This window comes from Notechis scutatus, chromosome 1, assembly GCF_049901735.1.
Source record: "Notechis scutatus isolate UNSWTSFEM ecotype Mainland chromosome 1, rNotScu1.2, whole genome shotgun sequence".
Lineage (NCBI taxonomy): Eukaryota > Metazoa > Chordata > Lepidosauria > Squamata > Elapidae > Notechis > Notechis scutatus.
The window spans coordinates 311,493,587-311,514,635 of record NC_142009.1 but is presented as its reverse complement, the minus strand read 5'-3'; the positions used below and the strand labels follow the sequence as shown (position 1 = coordinate 311,514,635).

At 40.2% G+C, this 21,049-nt stretch overlaps 1 protein-coding gene across 2 annotated transcripts in view; it reads left to right on the top strand.

Moving 5' to 3' along the window:
- Nucleotides 1-16,281: 16,281 nt before the first annotated feature.
- Nucleotides 16,282-21,049, top strand: part of JAG2 (jagged canonical Notch ligand 2) — a 99,250-nt gene continuing 94,482 nt past the window's right edge. The window contains exons 1-2 of one of the 2 annotated variants that reach the window (XM_026670123.2): nt 16,282-16,752; nt 17,525-17,845. In XM_026670123.2, coding sequence (XP_026525908.1) covers nt 16,672-16,752; nt 17,525-17,845 — 402 coding nt within the window. In that variant the 5' untranslated portion in view covers nt 16,282-16,671. The remainder of the gene's footprint in view (nt 16,753-17,524; nt 17,846-21,049) is intronic. The other variant, XM_026670124.2, reaches the window with a different exon arrangement.

Below are 21,049 nucleotides of genomic sequence, written 5' to 3'. Positions count from 1 at the left end.
CTTTAAATAAGTAGCCATGCCAACCAAATCTTAAAGCAAGCCCTTCTAATTCTAATAACCTTCTGTTTCCCAGCATCACTCATTGCTTCATTCAAACTAAGTAAGCTGCAAAATACAATTTCAAATCAGGTAGACCCAAGCCTCCTCTTTTTTAATCTTACAATACCTTGTACAGTTGGCAACATTCTGAAATAATGCAATCCGGGCAGGAGGGATTATTTTGCTGGATGATGTGGATGAATAAATGGGAGCAAGAAGACAAAAGTGCAAAAAAGTGGGGGTCATTCAGAAATCCAAGAATGAATGAGAACAGCTTGGTGAATATTTGTTTTAGAAAATAATCTGTTGGTTCCAAATATGTGGTTTTCATAAACATAGTAAAAAATAAGTATGAATCTAAAAGCACAAATTGATTTGGGTATTTTTATGATGAAGGACTGAAGAAATTGGCAAAGGACACAAGGGTGATAAGTGCTTTGAATTTGGACAGACCATTTTTGGTAGGGCAAGGTAGAAAGAACATGTGGAATTTGTTTGGTACAAAGTGAAAAGCAATTCATTGTATAGCACCATAGAAGTGGGTGGAGTTATACTAATGGGAAGTACGAAAAACAGTGCTTGGTGGAATGAGAATGTGAAAGAGCATTTGTAAGTGAGGAAAATTACATGTAAGAAAATGATTTCTGCAAAATACTATGAGAGAAATATTACATTATGCATATAAATGGAAAATTGAAAAAGTTGTAGAATGCTCAAATAGAGTAAAGAATAGTTAAGATTAAAAGAGGCAGAGAAAATTCAGAGCAATTTCAGTGGAAAGAAAGAAACTATTTTGGAAGCATATGAAGAGAATTAATGCACCTCCAGCAGTTATGTATTCAAATTTAAAAGTGATGTGATTTAAAAGAAATGTTATCCAGAAGTAGGATTCAAGCTAGAGACTGACAGAAACCTATAGAATGTCTCTTTATTTGCAAATATACAAATATACAGTACATACTGTTGTACTGTCTGTGAAGGTCTAGCTGTAGTAGCTTTATCTTTGTTATTCTTTAGTTGGGCCTCACGCTGTTGTACTGTCTCTAAAGTTCTGGTAGCTCTCTTGTGCAGCATCACAAGTCAGAGATATCTCCCTTGTGGAGTACTGTGAAGCCATTACCATGGCAACTCCACTGTGCTGTACATTAGAAGCCGTTCTAAGGCACACACCACCACCACCCCGAGGGTATTAAGGGTATCTTACCCCTACAGTATTTTTTTCCAGAGGGTAAGTCATCTGTCTACCATGTTTGGTGGAAATTGCTCAAAGCGTTCCATAACTCTGGAATATATACACACAAACACACACACACTTTTTATATATAGATTATATTATATTAATAGAATCTTACAAAATCTGAAGGCATAAACTTCCCTGCCTGAACCATTAAAGTAGGTCCTTCCTGTTACTTTTTCTCTGACTATTAAGCTATTTTATTTATTTATTTATTTATTTGATTTGCCAATTGTTTACAAGATAATAAGTATAAGTGTATACATAGTTGTGAATACATGAAATGGGTACATATAAGAAAAATAAAAGAATAAGAGAAACAATAGGACAGGGACGGTAGGCACGATGGTGCGCTTATGCACGCCCCCTACAGACCTCTTAGGAAAGGGGTGAGGTCAATAGTAGACAGTCTAAGGTTAAAGTTTTTGGGGTTTGGGGAAGAGACTACAGAGTCGGGTAGAGTATTCCAGACATTGACCACTCTATTGCTGAAGTCGTATTTCCTGCAATCAAGTTTGGTGCGGTTTACTTTGAGTTTGTATCTATTGTGTGCTCTTGTGTTGTTATGGTTGAAGCTGAAGTATTCATTGACAGGTAGGACATTGCAATGTATGATTTTATATACCATGCTTAAGTCAGACCGAAGACGGCGTAATTCAAGGTTTTCTAGTTTTAGAATTTCAGGTCTGGTGGCATAAGGTATTCTACAACGAGTAGAAGAGTGGAGAACTCTTCTTGTGAAATATTTCTGGACTTTCTCAATTGTGCTAATATCAGATACGTAATGAGGGTTCCAGACTGATGAACTGTATTCGAGTATTGGTCTAGCAAATGTTTTGTATGCTCTGGTTAGTAGTGTGATATTACCAGAGAAAAACTACGTAGGATTAGGTTAACAACTCTTAATGCCTTTTTGGCTATGTAGTTGCAGTGGGCTCTAGCACTTAGATCATTAGAGGTGAGTATTCCAAGGTCCTTTACAGAGCTTGGGTCATCAACAAGATCTTGACTATTCAGCTTGTATTTTATTTTCTGATTTTTTTTGCCAATATATAAGACAGAGCATTTATTTGTTGAGATTTGAAGTTGCCATTTGTTTGACCATTCAGATACATAGTCAAGATCTTTTTGTAGGGTAGCAGTATTGTCTGTGGTATTGAACAGCTTTACATCATCAGCGAAGAGAACGCAATTGCTCTTAATATGATCACAGAGGTCGTTTATGTAGAGTATGAAGAGAGTTGGTCCTAGAACACTGCCCTGGGGGACACCACTATTGACAGGTACTGGATTTGATAGGACGCTCCCGATTTTGACCATTTGTTGTCTGTTTGACAGGAATGCTTCTATCCAGTTATTCAGTTGTCCAGAGATACCATAGGATTTTATTTTTAGGAGTAGTTTGTCGTGTACCACTGAATCAAAGGCTTTACAGAAGTCTATATAGATTGCGTCTATTGCTTTGCCCTGGTCGAGTTGTGTCGTCCATATGTTTTTGCAGTGTAAGAGTTGCAGATTACAGGATAGTTTTTTTCTGAAACCAAATTGTTTATTGGAGAGTAGGTTGTTTGTCTCTAAGTGGAGGATGATGGATTGGTTAATAATTGATTCCATGACTTTACAGGTGACGCAGCATAAGGAGATTGGCCTGTAATTTTCAACTAGGCTTGGGTCTCCCTTTTTGAAGATGGGGATGACTGTGGCTTGTGACCATAGGTTAGGCAAGGAGCTGGTCCTGAAAGATTTTTCAAAGATTATGCTTAGAGGTTTGGCTATGGCAGTGGATAGCTTTCTTAAGAAGTAGGCACATATTCCATCCGGTCCAATAGATAGAGATGGTTTTAGATTGCGTAGTGATTTTTTCGACATTGTCTTCTGTGAAATCGATATGTATTAGATCATTGTTGTTATCTGTGGTACGGCTAGGAAATACTGGGCATGATCCATTGCTGTTTACAAATACTGAGCCGAAGAATGTGTTAAAGATGTTGGCTTTAATGGTGTCGTCGTTGCAGTCTTTACCATCAGGTCCTATCAAGGGAGGGATGGACCTTGAGTCTTTTAGTTTGTTGTTTACAAAATTGTAAAAAGCACGGGTGGAATTGGTGCTTAGAAGGTTTTCCTCTTGTTTAATGTGATAATTGGTGCATTCGGTCTTTATCTGGTGGCATAAATTTTTGTATCAGTTTTTGAAATTGCCAACGTGACCAGATTTGTTTTTCCGCCAGAGTGATCTCTTTTTGGATTGAAGTTTCCTTATTGATATGGGTAATCTGCTTTTTTGTTTTGTTTTGGGAGTTGTTGTTGGAACATATAGTTTGATGACTCTTTTGACTTCAAGTAAAAATATGTTGTAATGGTCTTCAACGGTATTGCATCCAGTGAATAGAGATTGCCAATCAAGGGATGAGAGATCGTTGTCTATAAGATCATAGTTGCCTTTTTTGAAGTTACAATAGGGGATTACATCATTGTGGTGATTTTTGTGTGGACGTATGTTGAGACAAAAGTCAATCATATTGTGGTCACTACTGGAAAAGGGTTCTTTAGTTTGTATTCCGTAAATTAAGTTCAAACTGTTGCAGAAGATGAGATCGAGGCAGTTGTTTAGTCTAGTGTTGTTGATTACTAGTTGTTCCAGTCCCAGATTTGTAATAGCATTGTAGAAGGTTGTGTGTATGATTTCAGTTGTACAATCATTTAGGGTCCAGTCAATATGAGGTAGATTGAAATCACCAAGAAGGATAAAAGGGTATGGGCAGGATGCAGCCCATGTTAGTAATGTATTTAGCTTGTTTACATGTTCGATGTCATAATCAGGTGCTCTGTAACATAGTAAGAATCGAATTGTGATATTTGAGGATAGTTCACAGATGATGGTTTCAGGAAGGGCAAGCTCCTGGGTAACTTGGATATTTTTTAGATGTAAGGATTTTTTATAGAATATAGCAACACCACCTCCTCGACGATTTTCACGATCTGATCGGTAAACATGATAGTCTCTTACTGTGGTAATGGAGTCGGGAGAGATGCATTGAGCCATGTTTCACAGACAAATATAATGTCAAGTTAGCCATATTTAGGAGGAAGAGAAGTTCAGGTATTTTATTCACGAGGCTTCTTGCATTGAGTAGTTTGCATTTAAGGCCGGCAGTAGTTGGAATTGAGGTAGTTGGGGGCGTGCGTGCCTAGTCTTGGGTGATGGTGGATGGGTTGAGGTAGGGTTGTGGTTGAGGGTAAAAGCTGAGTATTGGGTTGCGTGGCTTACTTTTGATACAGTCAGCATGGTAGTCAATGTACAGGTCCTTCTCTCCATTGTCTAGACGGTTTTTGAGTTCGATGCGGAGTACACGGGAGCGGGCACGTTGCTGTATGGTTAGGTCAGGGTGGCAACGGAGGTTCTTATGGTTGGTGTTGGTTTTGGCGAGTGAGTTTATAGTATAAATGAATTTACGTTTGCTTGATTCATTTTTGCAAATTACCCTGCACAAGCGTGGGGCCACAGAGCCATCTCTATTTTTGAGCTCTCGGTCGATGCGGGAAATGTCAAGTATTTCATCAGCGGAGATGGTTGATGCTTGATAATCTCTGATGATGTTTCGGGCAGTTGTGATGTCATCATTGACATTGATTGATATTTTGGACATATTCTGTATGTTAGCTCATTTAAAGTATGTTGATTCAAAAGTCGTTGTTCTATGATGCACTGTTTTGTCCAATTGACGCTTACAACCATATTTGGAGACTACACACATAAACACAGGGCCACATGTGGCATTTTGTAACAGAGGATCTAACCATACCATTGAGAAAAAAAGTCAATTAAAAATGAAATAACTATTACCACCAAACAAATATTAATAAACCTTTTCTATAGTTTGTCTGATTCCTTCAAGGTCATCTAGGTCAGTGGCCATCACTGTGGCTTGTGGCTATAAATTCTGTAACATTATTTAGCAAGCACAGATTTTTCATGTGTTATGAATTTTCCTCCAATTTAATCAATGGAGTTCTTGCAGGGAGAGCACTAAGAATGCCAGGGTTTTAGGCTAAATTGGGAAATAGAAAAAAAGAGAGAACACAACAGCATATGATATATATAATATTGCTAAGAAAACACTATAGAAGTGTCTATGTACTGTAGTTACTTTGAGGTGAGAGCAATTTGAAGATCTTTACTTTTACCTTATTTTAGAAAAAGAAAATTTGCTTTCATGGGACTCTTCCTTAAAAGTTCCAAAGTAGCACTTTATCTCAGTGATATAACAACTGTTGTGAGTCTCTTTAAGCACCTATGAAAATTTATTGGAGAATGAAACATTGCAGTAAATTGCAGCTGCATACACAGAGACTGACAGATGCTTGCCATCGAGAGCAAAGTAGTTCTGTTTCTGGATGGAAGCTCAATATCCAAGTACAGCTTGCCTTTGGCAAAAACCCCGAGGCACTCTGGAAATTAACCTCATATGAATCACTGAATGGTTCCCTCTACTGCAAGTTATTATGTTTTCATCTTGGGTTTCTGCCAGAGATTTACAATGCTTTTTCAGTATACTTAGTGTTTGGCAGGTGAAGCAATCTCTTTCTTGCTATCAGCAGACTGTTTCTTCCATGGTGCTGCACACTGTTAATCATTTCTCTTACTACATGCTGACATTTCCCCAGCATTCTAGCCTTGTACAAACACTTCTGCATTGCTATCAATCTTGTGGGGATAGCTTAACATAATAGATCAGACACAGAATACCACAATTTCAGACAATTTTTCAGGTGCAAGTTCACTTAGATCAAAGCAGTTCACTCACAGGTAAAGAGTTGCATCCATACTAATAATTTCAGCTTCATATTCTATTGGTTTGCAAAATGGATATGCATCATCTTTGCATATAACCACATGCCTGCATTTCATGATTAACAGAAATTCATGTGGGAAGTTTGTAAAACTTAAGATGTTTTCTCTCTATTCCATGGTCCTTATTCATTTTTCTTTGGTTATAGGTTTTGCAGATAATTGCCGGGTTCATCTACTGTGCTATATATAAAGCCAATAACTTTAGTTTAAATGTTTTTTATTAAACCATATTTTGAACAAGCCATAATGACCTGGTTTGTATGTACTATTGAACCACAATAGGTGGAATCTTTCAACATGAAATTTAAAAAAAATAACAGCAATGTATCTGAATGAGGTCACTCTATAATTCTCAAATAAAGACTGGTATCATATATCACACTAAATCAACCAATTAATCAGTTTAACAAACCATAATAGCACAATAGATGTTAACCCAGCCAGTAGGAACTTATGTAGACAGGTAAATTAAGCATCTTGCAAAGTTAAGGCAGAAGAGACTTGAGTCATCAGCATTCTTCACAGATAAAAGGTAGCAATAATTTGAGGGCATTAGTTGTAATATGATAGTAGCACAGTTACAGCAATAGCAGCAAAACTAGTCAGTGCAAAGGTGATCTTAAAGTATAAGGCAAGCTGATGAGGGAAAAGATTTATCCCTTGGGCAGATATCTAGATTTAAAGTCATGTAAACCAGTGTAGCTAAGTAACAGCACTTGGAATTATGTTCAGAAGCAGATCAGAAGGCAATATCATCTAGAACAAGCAAAAGATTATGCCAAATGGTAATGTGATGACACCAAACACAAAAATACACAATTATGTAATATTGCCCTGACATCTGATAACAAACAAGCGTATAAATCTCATAATTTCATTGATGACTTCCCTATACACATGCTGTTGTTTGCCCCACTTGCACTTCCCTGTGGGGAACATCTCCTCATACCGTGTAATTCCTTAAGCACTAGCCAGATGTGCTACAATAACCAAAAGCACTTTAGCAATATACTGATCATACACTGAATTATTTCCAGTTTTTTAAAGTAATCTTCAAGGGTGGCCCCAAACAGAACGTGTTGTGACAGTTTAATCAAAAAGTTGAAGAAAATGTAAAACTGACTTCAAAAGAGTTCGAGCTATTCAAAGAAATTTGGTACAGCTCTACAGTCAAGCGGGCCCTCCAGTGACCAGTTAGATCAGTTCTCCAGGCTGTGAACCTAGATTTTGGCCAAGAGTGCCATAACCCTAAGAAGCTTTTTTATGGACAACATATATATATATATATATATATATATATTCATCTCTGCCATTGACCAGGGGACTGAAGGCCACTTAGTTTGCCCTTCTTTACTCTTAGAAAAAGTGAGCCATCCCAGATGGGTTTTTGATTGCAGCAGGATACAAATATGTTTAAATAAATAAATGAAGGGGGAGACCAACCCAACTTCATACAATGGCCCAAACAGCAGCAGTTGCCTGCCAGAAATTATGTGCCATCAAATCATTTTAACTTCTAGTGATGATTTTCTCCATTGCAATCTATCCCTAAGCTGATCTGTCTGATCGTCCGCACACACATCACTACTGACCTCTGTAAATGAATCTGCTATTAGTCAACCTTGCTTTCTTTCCTTTTCATCTTTCTCAACATTACAGCCTCCTCCAGAGATTTAGGTCTTGCATTTTGTGCCCAAAGGAGGATTTGAGTTTGGCCATTTGTGTCTCAAAGGTTGATTTGTTCAATTATCCATTTGTTTGGTTGCTTGGCTGTCCTAGGTATTCTCAGGAATCTTCTCCAACACCAAAGTTCAAAAACACCAGAAATACTTGGCTGTAAATGTGTATGTCCTGGATAAGTAAAATTAAGAGGCTATCCTTTGGATAATCAGGTAGATGACTAAGGTGATGCATTCAGATGTATATCAGAATGCATAGATAGAAGATGCAAGAAGGGGAAGAAAAAGGGGAGCGAAGAGAGGGAGGGAGGGAGGGAGGGAGAGAGAGAGAGAGAGAGAGAGAGAGAGAGAGAGAGAGAGCACCAAAAGGATACCATATTCTTTGATAGTTGCTTCTTTACAGGAATTGGATGTAGGCACAATCTGAACAGAAGTATTCTGACACAATAACTTGCTTTCATCCTGGATCTGTATGTTTGATGACAAAGCTGTCCAATATTTTTAGTGTGGCCATTTTCCATGGCTATGTATCTATCTTAAGTTACAGTCAATAACTAATCAAGGAATCATCAATGTTTAATTTTTTTATCTCTTTATTCTCTCCTGCACTCATCTAGTGATCTAAGGTTGCACTACTCCTTTGAACAACCACTGGAGTAATGATATTGAAAAAAGTATGCAGAGGAGATCAACAAAGATGGAGAGAAGCTGGGAAGTTAAATGCTGCGAAGAACAGTTAAGCCTAAAGAAAAGACTAAAAGGAAGAGGTGATTACAGTCCTCCAATACTTGAAATGCAGGGGGAAATATGTGGATTTATTCTCAACAGTGGCAAGAGCAGAACAAGAATCAATGGGTAGAAACTTTACCAAGAGACCCAAACTTGAAATAAGCTGTGAAACCACCTGTTTCCTGAAACTGTGGGTGCTTTAATATTGGAGGTTTTCAAACAAAGGTTGTTCAGACATTTTGTCTGAAGATGGCTGTCTTGGCCAGGGGATTGAACCAGAAAACTTCCAAGGTCCCTTCCAAGCCTACGGTTCCATGGTCTGTAGTGAAAAGGGCACGATGCAGAAAGACATACATCCCACATCTGCTACAGGAGGAAAGAGGGTATTAATGCTAGCAACCCACAGTTTATATTTGCAATCATGAACATATAGCCAAGACTGGAAATCATACATATCATTCAAGAGACTAATTGTTTTCTGTCAGTTAACTGCACTGGATTTGTAGATAATGGACCCACATAAACCCAATGAATGAAAAGGGAATAGCATGAATTTCTTGCCACAAAGCTTCTTTTGATATGAGGTTCACTGGACATGGCCGATGGACCTACTCACTGATACATTATTTCTTCATGTGAAGTACACTGCAAAGAGAAAACAGGCAACATTAAATGTCAGGACCAGTGTTTTTTTTTTCTTTTTACTCACTCAAATATTTCCCAATGGCCATAGTACAATATCTAATTATATTATTCTTCGAGACCACAGGTATAATACAGAAAGTGGTAGTGAAGCAATGACCATTCCATTATTTGAAGTCTTACATCGATGTCCATAGCACTTTCCAATTACAGAAAATCCCTTCGGTTTGTAGAATAAGAGAAATCAAGATTCAGATGTTTCCCGGGTCCCTAGAGGCATTCAGAGCCTTCTATTTTGATAGGATGGCAGTGAGGAACAGAACCTGCCAAAGTCAGTAATAAGAAGACCATGACCTCCCATCATAAATGTTAGCTCTGCATCAGGCTTAAGACTAGTGTAGAATTCCATCACTACAATTAATTACCTGGGGTGGTATCTATCCCCACTCTAATAGCATGCAGGCCAGCAAGTACGCAGCCCACCTCCAGGCCATTTATTAAGCATACTACATTTATTGAACTTCTACAACCTGTTCAACTTCTCACTGACTGGTGGTATACAGGAAACTCAACTTGATAAAACTGTTGCGGTATTCTACACATAACAGCCTCAGTTCTGAATAAAGATTTTGAGCTCTAATAGACTTTTGAACTGACCGAGAGGTTTATGAAGTATCTAATGGCATCAATCCTTGACATGTTATTTCTGGGCATATGCCAGCTAAAGCTCCTGTATGAATGGTATTTGACCTGTTGGCATCTACAAATGAGATGACAGGTCCTTAGAGAAGAGGGATGACCACGAATGATAACACCTCCAAATCTTTTTTTTTCTCCCTACCAGCCATGGATGGCATAGATGCTAGGGAATCCATTCCACCCTGGCACAAGAAGAGGCAATGAAATGATAGGATAGACAAGTACTGTACACTCCTTAGCTAAGATTTTATTAATGGGTATAAGGTGGTATTTGGAGGAACAAATGATATGCAATGTTCAGGAATTTTTGCGACATTCTTTGCTATTTGGGAAGGCTGAAAAGTAAGGCTGGGCCTGGAAGAAGATGAGGAATAAGTGTTGCAGGTAGGCAGTGTTTGGAAGACATGAACTCCTGGCTACCTGATAGTTGCAGTGAAGAAAGGGATAAAGAAAGTGTTTAATGAAACACTTTCTGCTCAATAGTAGTTAAGATGCAGTTAGTTAACTAGCAAAGAAATTTACTAAAAACACACCATCATTTCAAAGTATTGACTGCCTCCCAATTAATCACAGGAACAGAAAATGTAGCAATACTGATTACAACACAGCTTGTTATGTTAGAGAAACTAAATCATTGATTTGGTTTACAAGCTACACTACATGCAATGTATGAATGCAGCCATTGTGATTTCTAAACCAATCTAACCTATTGTTTACTGTTGTAAACCCAACTATTTTGTCTTGTGCTCTGGTTGCTCTACAGTTCTCATACCTCTTTTGCCTTTTACTTAATTAGCAAACCATGGTTAAAAGTACATCTTAGTGAACTCTGATCCTGGCTCTCCTCTCACCTTTCCCCAACCCACTTTGACAGGGATGGTTCCTAGACCATCCAAAGTGAGGATCCACAACTATACAAGTAGGCCCATCACTGCTTGAAGATAAAAGACAGGAGTCATAAGGGGTAATGGGACAGATGAAGTGCAGCAGAAGCAGCTGAAATGGGGTGAGCAGCTGGCCAGCTGGCTCCCATTTAGCAGCTGCTCTTGTGTCAGCTGAAGGAGGTACTGTAGCTCAGCTATATGCTGACCATGAATAGCAGAAGAGTGGTGTGCCGGTTGGCAGCTGAGGAATCAGGCTGGATTTCTGAAAAGGGGGGCAGGGGGCTTGCTTTATGAAATGTTTCCAAGCCCAGCAGGGTGATTACAGTCCATTGACTTCTTGGTTATTTGTTCCCAACAAGCCTCTCTAATAGAGCAGTAGGATGAAAGGGTTAATGATAAAGGGATAGTTTTTTGAGGCTTAGAAGCTGCTGAGTACACCATATAACTATGTGGATGCCCAGGCAGCTGACATCAATCAACTGATACCCTCAGCACTCACAGAACAGCTGGAAAAGAATGAATGTTTTGCTACAGGTGATTTGCAGTAATGATGTGATCATCAACTGCAAGAAGTTTGGGTTGCATTTTTTTTTCAGTGTTAGTTTTCTATTGCATCTATTATTTTTATAAATAGCTTAAGGCAGTGAACATACATAATACTCTTTCCTCCATTTTCCCACCACAACATCCCTGTGAGGTGAGATGGGCTAAGAGAGGGACTGGCCTAAAGCCAACCAGCTGGCTTTCATGGCTAAGGCAGAATGAGAATTCAGTTTCCTGGTTTCTAGCCACAAGATCAAATTGGGGTCATGCAGGTATTTGGCTTGTGGTAGCTACACAGGGGTTTACCTAGCAAAGCGTGAATTAGTGCAATTTGGGAATCCAGCCAGCCTTATACAAATAGAAATTTTCATACAACAACAAAAAAACTGAAACAAAAAGTATCAAGAATTTATAGTTTGGGAAGGCTTAAGATTTATAGAAATGCATGTTATCTCTGCCTTTTCTCCAATGTCAAAAAAATTGAGCACCCAATGGTCAGTCAGGGGAACTATTACATATTATACTGTATATTAAAGAAATATTATAGGGAAGAGGAAGGCAGGACAGGGAATAAGGTGAGTGGGAATTTATTGGCTTATAGAGCCTTTTCCAATCTGATTCCCTCCAGCTGTACTGCACAAACTCTCATAGCCCCTAGCCAACACAACTAATGGTATTTTGAAGGATATCATTGTTAGTTGGCTGGCACTCAGAACAATTTTGTTAAGATGAGATTTTTTGGTAGATCTCATTTTTCACATCAATTTAACATGGAGCATCTGTTTTATTGGTTGAGTTTATGTACCCTCCAAGCCAAAACTGAAGTATAGTAAGCATTTATGTGAAAAAGTGCCTTAAGTATCAGCCCAAACATTAGTTTAGATTCATACAAGCTAAATCATAGTTTTACAGAAGTCTGGTTCACACAAATCAGTTTATAAACAACTAATCTTGATAAGTTATAGGCTAGGTTTATACAACATGCTAGATTAAATTATGATTAAATGGCTTATGGCTCAGTATCTTGTAGTCAATGGTAATTTCCTTAGTAGCAATTTATAACATCTTCTAGAGCAGGGGCCACCAAACTCATAATTTTAAATCCCACAGACCACTAACTGGTTCTGTGGGCATGGCCTAATTTGTGGGTGTGGCTTGGTAGTCATGTGACTGGGTGGGCATGGCTTGCATGTAAATATTATAAATATTTATATAAATATTTATTTTTTAATAAAAAGAGCAACTTTTACCCAAAATCAGGCAAAGTAGGCAGGTAGATTGAGTTGCTCACAGAATCACAGATTCATTCAGAAATCTATGTGCCATCGGCTAGCTCAGTCTGTCACATAAAATTTGCATGTAAGCAAACTCATAAAATTTGCTAGCAAGCAAACTCACAAAATTAACTCACAACACACCATGTATGTAAATATTGATTTTTTTTTAAATAAAAAAGAGCAACTTTTACCCAAAATCAGGCAAAGCAGGCAGGCAGATTGAGTTGCTCACAGAATCACAGATTCATTCAGTGATCTATCTATCTGCCATCAGCTAGCTCAGTCTCTCAAATTTGCTTGCTGTGAGTTGCACTGAATAATAGAACCTTCAGTCTGAAGGGAGGCTTAAAAGCAGAGCCGAAGATCTAAAGACTAGCTAGAAAGCAAGAAATCCAACCATTTCCTGCTTCCTAGCTAATCTAAATCTCCTGGCACAGCAGAACAGCTGATGGTCGGAAAAAGGAAAAATATCATTTTAGCAGGCAAGTTTGCTGGGTAAGGAGTGGGCGGGGAGGATTCCCGTGGGCCATGTGGGCTGCGCAGCTTTGTGTTTCTGCGCAGCTTGGATTAATTGCTTTGAGGGGGTGCTCTGGGGGGTGAGATTTCTCTGTGACCCACCAAAATTTTATCACGGCCCACCGGTTGGCGACCACTGTTCTAGAGCAGGGATGTCAAACTTACGGTCCTGATGAGTTGTGCACTGGCCACGCCCACCCCCAGTTTAGCAAAGGGGGGAAGTCATGATACCTTATGATGCAAGTTTGACACCCGTCAATGAAGACAGGCATGTGTATTACTTCAGTGATAGCTATATAATGCAATGAAGAAACTTTAAGGCCCATCATGGAAATGGCCATAGTAGGACTTGGTTTTGATTTTACTTGTTAAATTGTCTCATTCTGGTGCCTCTCAAATCGGTTCAGATTGGGATACTGGAATTGGAGACCAAAACCATATGGAAGATGCCACTTGGACAAGGCTTTTATAAATGCATTCAGTAAATGGAATTTCATTTCATCTCTTTCTGACAACAGAATCATTAGCTGTGTTAAGCCTGGATTCCCCAACGGGTGTTAAGGAAAACAAACTAAACAGAACGTGCAGCGAAGTCAGATAGGAAGACAGGTAAATGTGTGAGATAAGTTTTCTAGTTAACACGCAGTAAAAATACAGATACGCTTGTGCTATCAAAAATATAGTTTATTCCATTTAAGAATTATAGCATAGTCAAAATAAACGGTCCATTAGTCATATATCATTTCAGTCAAGTCTTGTCGGGGATACTCTATTTGCAAAGTGCAAAGTCCGTGTTGAATAGCCAATGTCAGTACACTTACAATAAATCAGTCCAATCTTTATCTTCTCTCCGTTGAGAAAATCAACACTCCTTTTTCTCTCCCCGTTCCAGCAAGAACGCAATCATCAATCCATCCAGTAATTAGGGATCTTCAAGCCAGAGAGAGCGAGCTGCTATTGCCTCGCTTCTTATATAGTGCTTTTTACAACCACACCCTTAATTACATTCTTGTAGTTAAAGTTACACACACTTTAACTAACAAACCATGATACCATATTTATTATTTTTACCCAAACCAGTTAGGGTAAACAATGTTATCCCTAACAAGCTGCTTTTTATTGCTCAGTTAGCCACAAATGCAACTAATCCTACATGGTGATGCCCTTGAAAAGTATCCAGAAGCTTCAATTGGTTCAAAATGCAGCACACCTTGAAGCTCACCTGTGTTCTCTCTCCTGAAAGAGCTGCATTGGCTCCAAATTTGCCAGATCCAATACAAGGTGCTGGTTGCCACCTTTAAAGCCCTACATGGCTTTAAGGTTATTTGAAGCACTGCTTTTCCTAGTCACATTTACCCAATCCATTAGAGGAGGAGACAGGAAATGCCACAGGTGCCCTCTCCTAAGGAGATACACCTAGCATAGGAGTGTCAACCTGGCGGTCTGCAGGCTGGATGTGCCACGCACAGGCCACGGCCATCCCAGCTCCATGAAGGGAAAAAACATTGCAAAATGCCCCATGATGGCAACATGATGCTGCAAGTTTGACACCCATGATCTAGCATGACCAAGAAGAAAGGCCTTCTCCAGGGTGGCCCCTCCCTATGGAATATCATCCTCACAGATATAAGATTGGCTCCCACTTTTACATTCTTTTGCAAGGTCCCGAAGGCCTAATTTGTCAATGGGCCTTTATCTTTGTAAGCTGCCTGCAGTCACTGAGAGTGAGTTGGGGGACCATATACATTTTTAAAAAATGTACATGCTCAACAATATAACTAAGCCATAACCATAGTTCACAAATATTTGATTCACACAAATGTCAAACCCAAAGTACATTAAGACTTAATATATTTGTTGTATAAATCCAATATTATACTCTTATTAACACATGCATTTAAATTAGCTTGTGTAAACCCTGCTAATTGTGGCTTAGGTAAGAAATCCAGTCATAGACTAGATTCAGTATGCAAACCCAGTTTAGTTTGTTCACTAAACCATGATAGGCTACATTTACACATGCTGTGCTATTATAACCACTAGCAATTAACCATTAACCAAGAACTCATTATAAACTGCAGCTGCTGGCTGCTGGATGGCATTATACAACAACAAAGCAAACCATTTATGGCTTGGCATAATTTTTGAACCAATCTTGAGCTCTACAGAGAAAAGAACCAAGGCTAGAACAAGGATCTTCATGAAATGGTCAGACTGGATGAATCACATGGTAAGAACCAAAACTTGCAAAAAGTGCTAGGCTAAAATGGTATTGGTTAGTTTCTGGTTGTGTTGTACAAGTTCAAGCAGTATGGTTTATGATTTTGTAATTTCAGACTGGCTTCCATAAATCATAGCCTAGCATGTTGAGCAAAAAGTCTCATTGGCATTTATTCATTATTCCTCCTGAATGATAAGACAGATTTAACTCAACCAATCTGGTGCCTACTATAGGTGAAGGGTTAAATTTCTCAATATGTCCTCCCAGCTAACACAGGCATTGTAATTTAGACTTGTAATTTAGGAATACTGTCTTTGATTTCCATTATTTTGGTTCCTGCTCTCATAACTAACTGAAAAGAAACATCATTCTCCTTATCGATGGAACATTTATCCGTAAAGGAGCATCACAAAACTTCTTTTACGGGCCTTCATGTTTCAGTTCCAAACGCTAGCAGTAAACTGCCTGAGCATATTTTTCTCCGATTCCTTTGGATACAGTAGGATCGAAGAGTGGGGCATGGTTTCCGGGATGGGGGAAATCGAAAAAGCACTCAAAATTAGATTAATTCAGAGAAATTTATCTCCGAACGCGCACAGACAAGTATAACTGTAAGCAGCCATCCCAAGGCACACCACGCTTGCTGAGCACAAGAGATACCACTCCTTTACTGGCACCGAAGGGAAGTCTAGCACACGTTACGGGGCAAGAAGGCACACGTCCCTTCCTACCCCCACAGCGCCGCGCACGTACTGGGCAGGGCCTTGCCCACGCGCAAGAAACCGCTTGCGCAACTCCCCGCCGCAGGGCCCTCGCCGGGCGGGAGATAAATGACAGGTTGGAAAAACCTCCGACGGCTGCGCACGCTCCAGCGTTTTTCATTTCGCTTCCCCCCCCCCGCTCTTGAAGGAGTCGCGTGGCCACACCCGTCCGCTGCTGCTCTGGGCCCTTCCCCCTCATTAATATGAAGGCAGAGGCGCTGCTGACTAATGGGCGATGAAGCTGTCACTCTGGCACCTACTTGTTGGGTGTTCGCACAGCAGAGGCGCACAGAGGAACGAGCGGAGTTGCGAGGGACGGCCGCCGCCGCCGCTAGACCGTTCCCTTTTTCTGTTGCGGAGTGCTCGAATCTAGGTGGATCCCGGCTGGCGAGCGCTGCCTTGCGCCTCCCGCGGGTCCCAGGCAGTTAGGCTAAGCATCGGGGGAGGGCGGGTGATCAAGGCTCGGGAGAGTTTTCAGGTTGCACCCAGCGAAAGCCTTCCTGCCGCCGATGCGCCGAGCAGCGGCTGGTCGATGGCTTGTCGAGTCCTTGCCTGTCTTCCCTGATCCAAAGGCGTTCAGCTCGGAGCAGCAGGCATGCTGGATTGTGGCGGGCGGCACTGGGCTCTTTTTGCTTCGGCGCTCAGGCTGTGGCTGCTCCTAACTTTATGGACGCAGGTAAAAGAACTGCCTGCGGTTCGGCAGGTTTGGCTTGCGGGTGGTGGTAATTGTTCCAAAAGGGGAGAGCGGGGAGGGTAGCCTGGGGCGGAAAACGATCGGGGACGACTTTTGTGTCGTTTGGTTTACCTTGCCACTTAAACCCGGTGATGAGATTTGAGTACCTTGTCGCTCCTTCCTTTTGAAAGAAAAGGGGGACGGGGGGACGGAGATATACATTCTGTTTTGTGAAACTAACAAAAAAGAAACCCGATTTTGCTTCGGGGGGGAGATTGGAAAGCTTACGGCGTCACTGATGTCTCTCTGCAAAGCTCCCTTAACAACTCAGTGCTTCCAACTGTATTTTTGCTTTGGAAGAACGCGGAGGCAAACTTGCACGTTTGCGCGGAGCACCCTCGGCGTTGTTTTTAATCCATTTCCCCAACGCGTTGATTTTAAAAAGCAATTAACACGGTTTGCATCGCTTCCAATTACTTTTCGGCTGGCATCAAATAATTTCGAAGTGCCTATTTTAGCTGCCAATGGAGCATTTCTGCAGGTCTTTTGCGCGGCTTGCAACCAGCCTTCCTATTACTGCGATAAGCCGGAATTGCGGCACTGTGTTTCCTCTCTCCGATGCCTCTTTTAATAGGGCGTTTATAGTTTTTAATAGTTTTATCAGAAGAAGGTTGGGAACTCTGGAGTGGCCGCTTGTAAATCTCCATGCACTCCCCCCCCCTTTCCCAGACACTACAGTTAATGAGGTTCTCCCTTTTTGCTTCTTTATTTTTAGGTCTCCCAGTCCACGGGCTATTTCGAGCTGCAGATTAACTCGGTAAAGAATGTAAACGGCGAATTGTTGAATGGGGAATGTTGTGATGGCATGAAACCCCCAACGAACGTGGACTGTACTCGGGATGAGTGCGATACTTACGTAAAAGTCTGTTTGAAGGAATATCAGGCTAAAATCACGCCTATTGGGACATGCAGCTTCGGCTCCGGATCTACTCCTGTTCTTGGTGGAAATACTTTTTATCTGAACAGCCGAAATTTTCATCAGGGTAAAAACCACGACATGGGGAGGATTGTAATACCTTTTCAGTTTGCTTGGCCGGTAAGTCGTCCTTCCCCCTTCCCTGATCTATTTCTCTCTTAAGCAGTCGTGGTTCTGTAAGCTGTGTTTTTTAAGTAGCTGTTAAATGGGCCGACTTGCCGCCGCGTTTGATTCTTACTTTGTGGGTAACTGCAGAACTATAACTTGAGTTGGGTTTTTCTTACGCCCTTTCTGGTTTGTGGAGAATAGTGTGGCTAACGGGCGCCTTTCTTTTCCTTCTTGCTCTTTCCCTCAGCACGCGGAAGGAGGAGGGGGGGTAACTAAGTTGAGATTGGGGGGGAAAAGCAGCATCGCAATCTCTCCTGTTTAATTATAAAACTGCAAGTTTTCCCTCTTAATACCCACGAAATCCAGCCACACGCTTTTGTAGGGTGGATATGCGCGGGGTAGTTTCCAAGAGCCAGTTGATGGGTACAATAAAACCGTACGAGTGAAAGAGGGGATTACTTTGAAAAATGGAAAACGGCGCACCTAGAGGCATCTCATAGGGGCGTGTCTACGCTTGGTGGGAGCAGCTGCCAGGAGCGGGGGAGGCGAGAAGTAGAAGCCCGGTGGGCGATAGCGTCTTTTCGCATGTCCAGGTGCGAGTAGTTGACCTCTGCGCCAAACTTGTTAGTTATTGCTCTGGATTCCCCCATAGATGAAGATACTTAAGGCTTGCATATTCTCGGATTCTCCATCTTCTCTCTCTGGAGAAAAGTGCAGCTGCCTCCGTTAATATATATTTGTATTACATACACCTCCAGTTTCCTGAACGCTTGTTGGATTTGCAAAAGCGTCTTTCCAGCAGAGGGCGCGTGTAACTAGCTAGTTTTCCGCGTGGCTGCGCCTTGGGTTTTTTTTTTTTTAACCTTTATGTTTTTCTTTTTTTTAAAATAAATACTTAAACGTGTATCACAGGGCGTGTGCGCAAAAGAAGAGAATTGTGCCGGCGGGGCGTGGAAGGAGGCGGTGGCTGCCGCCACCGCTGCAAAGCAAGCAGCTGCTCTTAGCCCCGAGCTACGGGAAAGCGCGAGGCGCGTGCTGTTGCTCGTGAAAGGCGCGAGCGGCTTGGCTCCTGGGACTAGACCTGGCGGGGAGGGAGGAGGCGTGGCGAGAAGACTCACCCTCCTGGCGCGCGCCTCAACAGCGACCGTTGGACTAAGAGCGTTTAAGGGCGAAGCGTGTAGGAGCCTGGCTGCTTTTTTTCGTCTCCTCGGGCTTAATGGGGGAGGGAACAGCTGGAAACCCGATCCTGGTTTTCCAGAGCATTCCTCTTTCTCGCCTTCGTGATGTTTCTTAATTCCAACTCTCCTCACTATTAGGAAATCCGTAACTGGTCCAGTCGATTTTTAATGTGTACCAGAATTTAATTCGTGGTATAAAGTCTGTTGAGTACGTGTGAAGTGTGGTACATTCACTGCAAAAGGGTAAGAAACCAAAAGCTCAAGAGAGGGAGAAATTTATAATTTGTTTAGGGATTTATTTCTCACTTCAACTTCTAGTTATAAAAAAACTTTTTGCATTCCCTCTTCCTCTTCCATTTTTTTTTCTTTTTCTGTTTATCATGACATAATTGACTGGATTCACTTGTTAAGCTGAGTGGTGGCTTTAAAATTCACTTTTGACTTTCATCATGGTAGGATGGAGTAGTACAAGTTAATCTTTACCATGGTTCCAAACCACAGTGGGTGGACTTACACATATTAAAACATATATTATACATATTACACTTACACATATTTAAAAAAATTCCGTTCAGCTGAAGAATGATTTGGGCTTGCAGTGTATGTGTAGAGCACATACTGATTTTGATATAATCTCAATGGGTAGAATATAAAACTACCAATTGTGGAGTTGTCCCTGTGAGTTTTTACAGTACTTCCAAAGCATGCAAATCAAATGCACAACAACTGTTTTTACCCTCACAGCAGCTGCATTTGATTTCTGCTCATGAGTGTTTGTATGACTATATAATGTACTTTAATCTTTGGCTGTTTACCAAAGTATGGTTAGATGTATGATTGTTTGCAAAACAATACAGTATGCACCACAGGGAACAAATGGGAAGGGATGAGAAGATCCTTAGAGTGCTTAACAAAAAAAAGTCTTCAAAAGAATTAGTAGGTTGGTTAACAAAAGGTAACTGGTGGAATGGATTTCTCTAATTTTTTGTTTACTAAAAGGGAAATATATTTTCTAAACTCAGATGCTGAATTCTACCAATACAGCAGGTGTATATGAATAATTGTCATTTGTACTTTTTAAATAGTTTCTATTGGTACCTATGTAGGAATGGGTACAGTCTTGAAATAATAGATAGCAATAGAAAACAAAACAAAGATTCTAGAGGTATCAAATACAGTACAATCCATCCTGTTTTCAATTTTAAATGGAGTTTGTTTAGCAAGTTGTAGTGCCTTGTGGCGATCACTTTGATAGCTGACTACTTGTTGCATTCACTATCAAATCTATTTTGTTGCTATTAGAAGTTAGCAATTCATATTTTCATAGATTTTTAACATTAAATTGGAACAGTAAAACAGTACTTTGAGAATGCTCTCTATGGAATATACCGTAATTGTGTAATTGTCTTCATTGATGAGGTGCAACTCTTACATTCTACCATGCAAGTTGTTACGAATTTTAGAAAACTTCCTTGGTCTAAAGGCTAGGCAGTTTTTATTGGCAACTGGTCATTTTTGCAAGTAGTTTCTAATACTAAATACTTTTGGTTTTTAATGAATGGGTCTATTTTTAGCTTATCTTGATATTTAAGATCTAAATATTATACATGTTTAATTGAAAGAATAGAGACTAATCAGTCATTGCTCAGTATATTGTGCCTTTATACATATTTGGATGCCAAAACAGTCTTCTGACTAAACTGGCTTAGTTTTTAGTCACATTTTGAAAAAGTCATATTTTATCTTAAACACTTAATTTTGGCGAAAGCACTTCATGTATTCTTTAATGACAATATATGTTGCAATGTATTGCTTTGCTTCCCAGATCTGACTAAGCATCGTTTCAACCTGTTGACTTTGCAGTATTAATTATATGTAATTTTTCTTAAATAATAGCTAGGCACAACTGTTCAAGAATGAAAATTAAAATATTTCATTCTTAATCTCCATAATATATATCACTACTTACAGAAGTGTGTGACAAGGAGTCTTTATAGGATTCTTTGAAATCACTCTTCAAAAATAATGGTACAGCAGA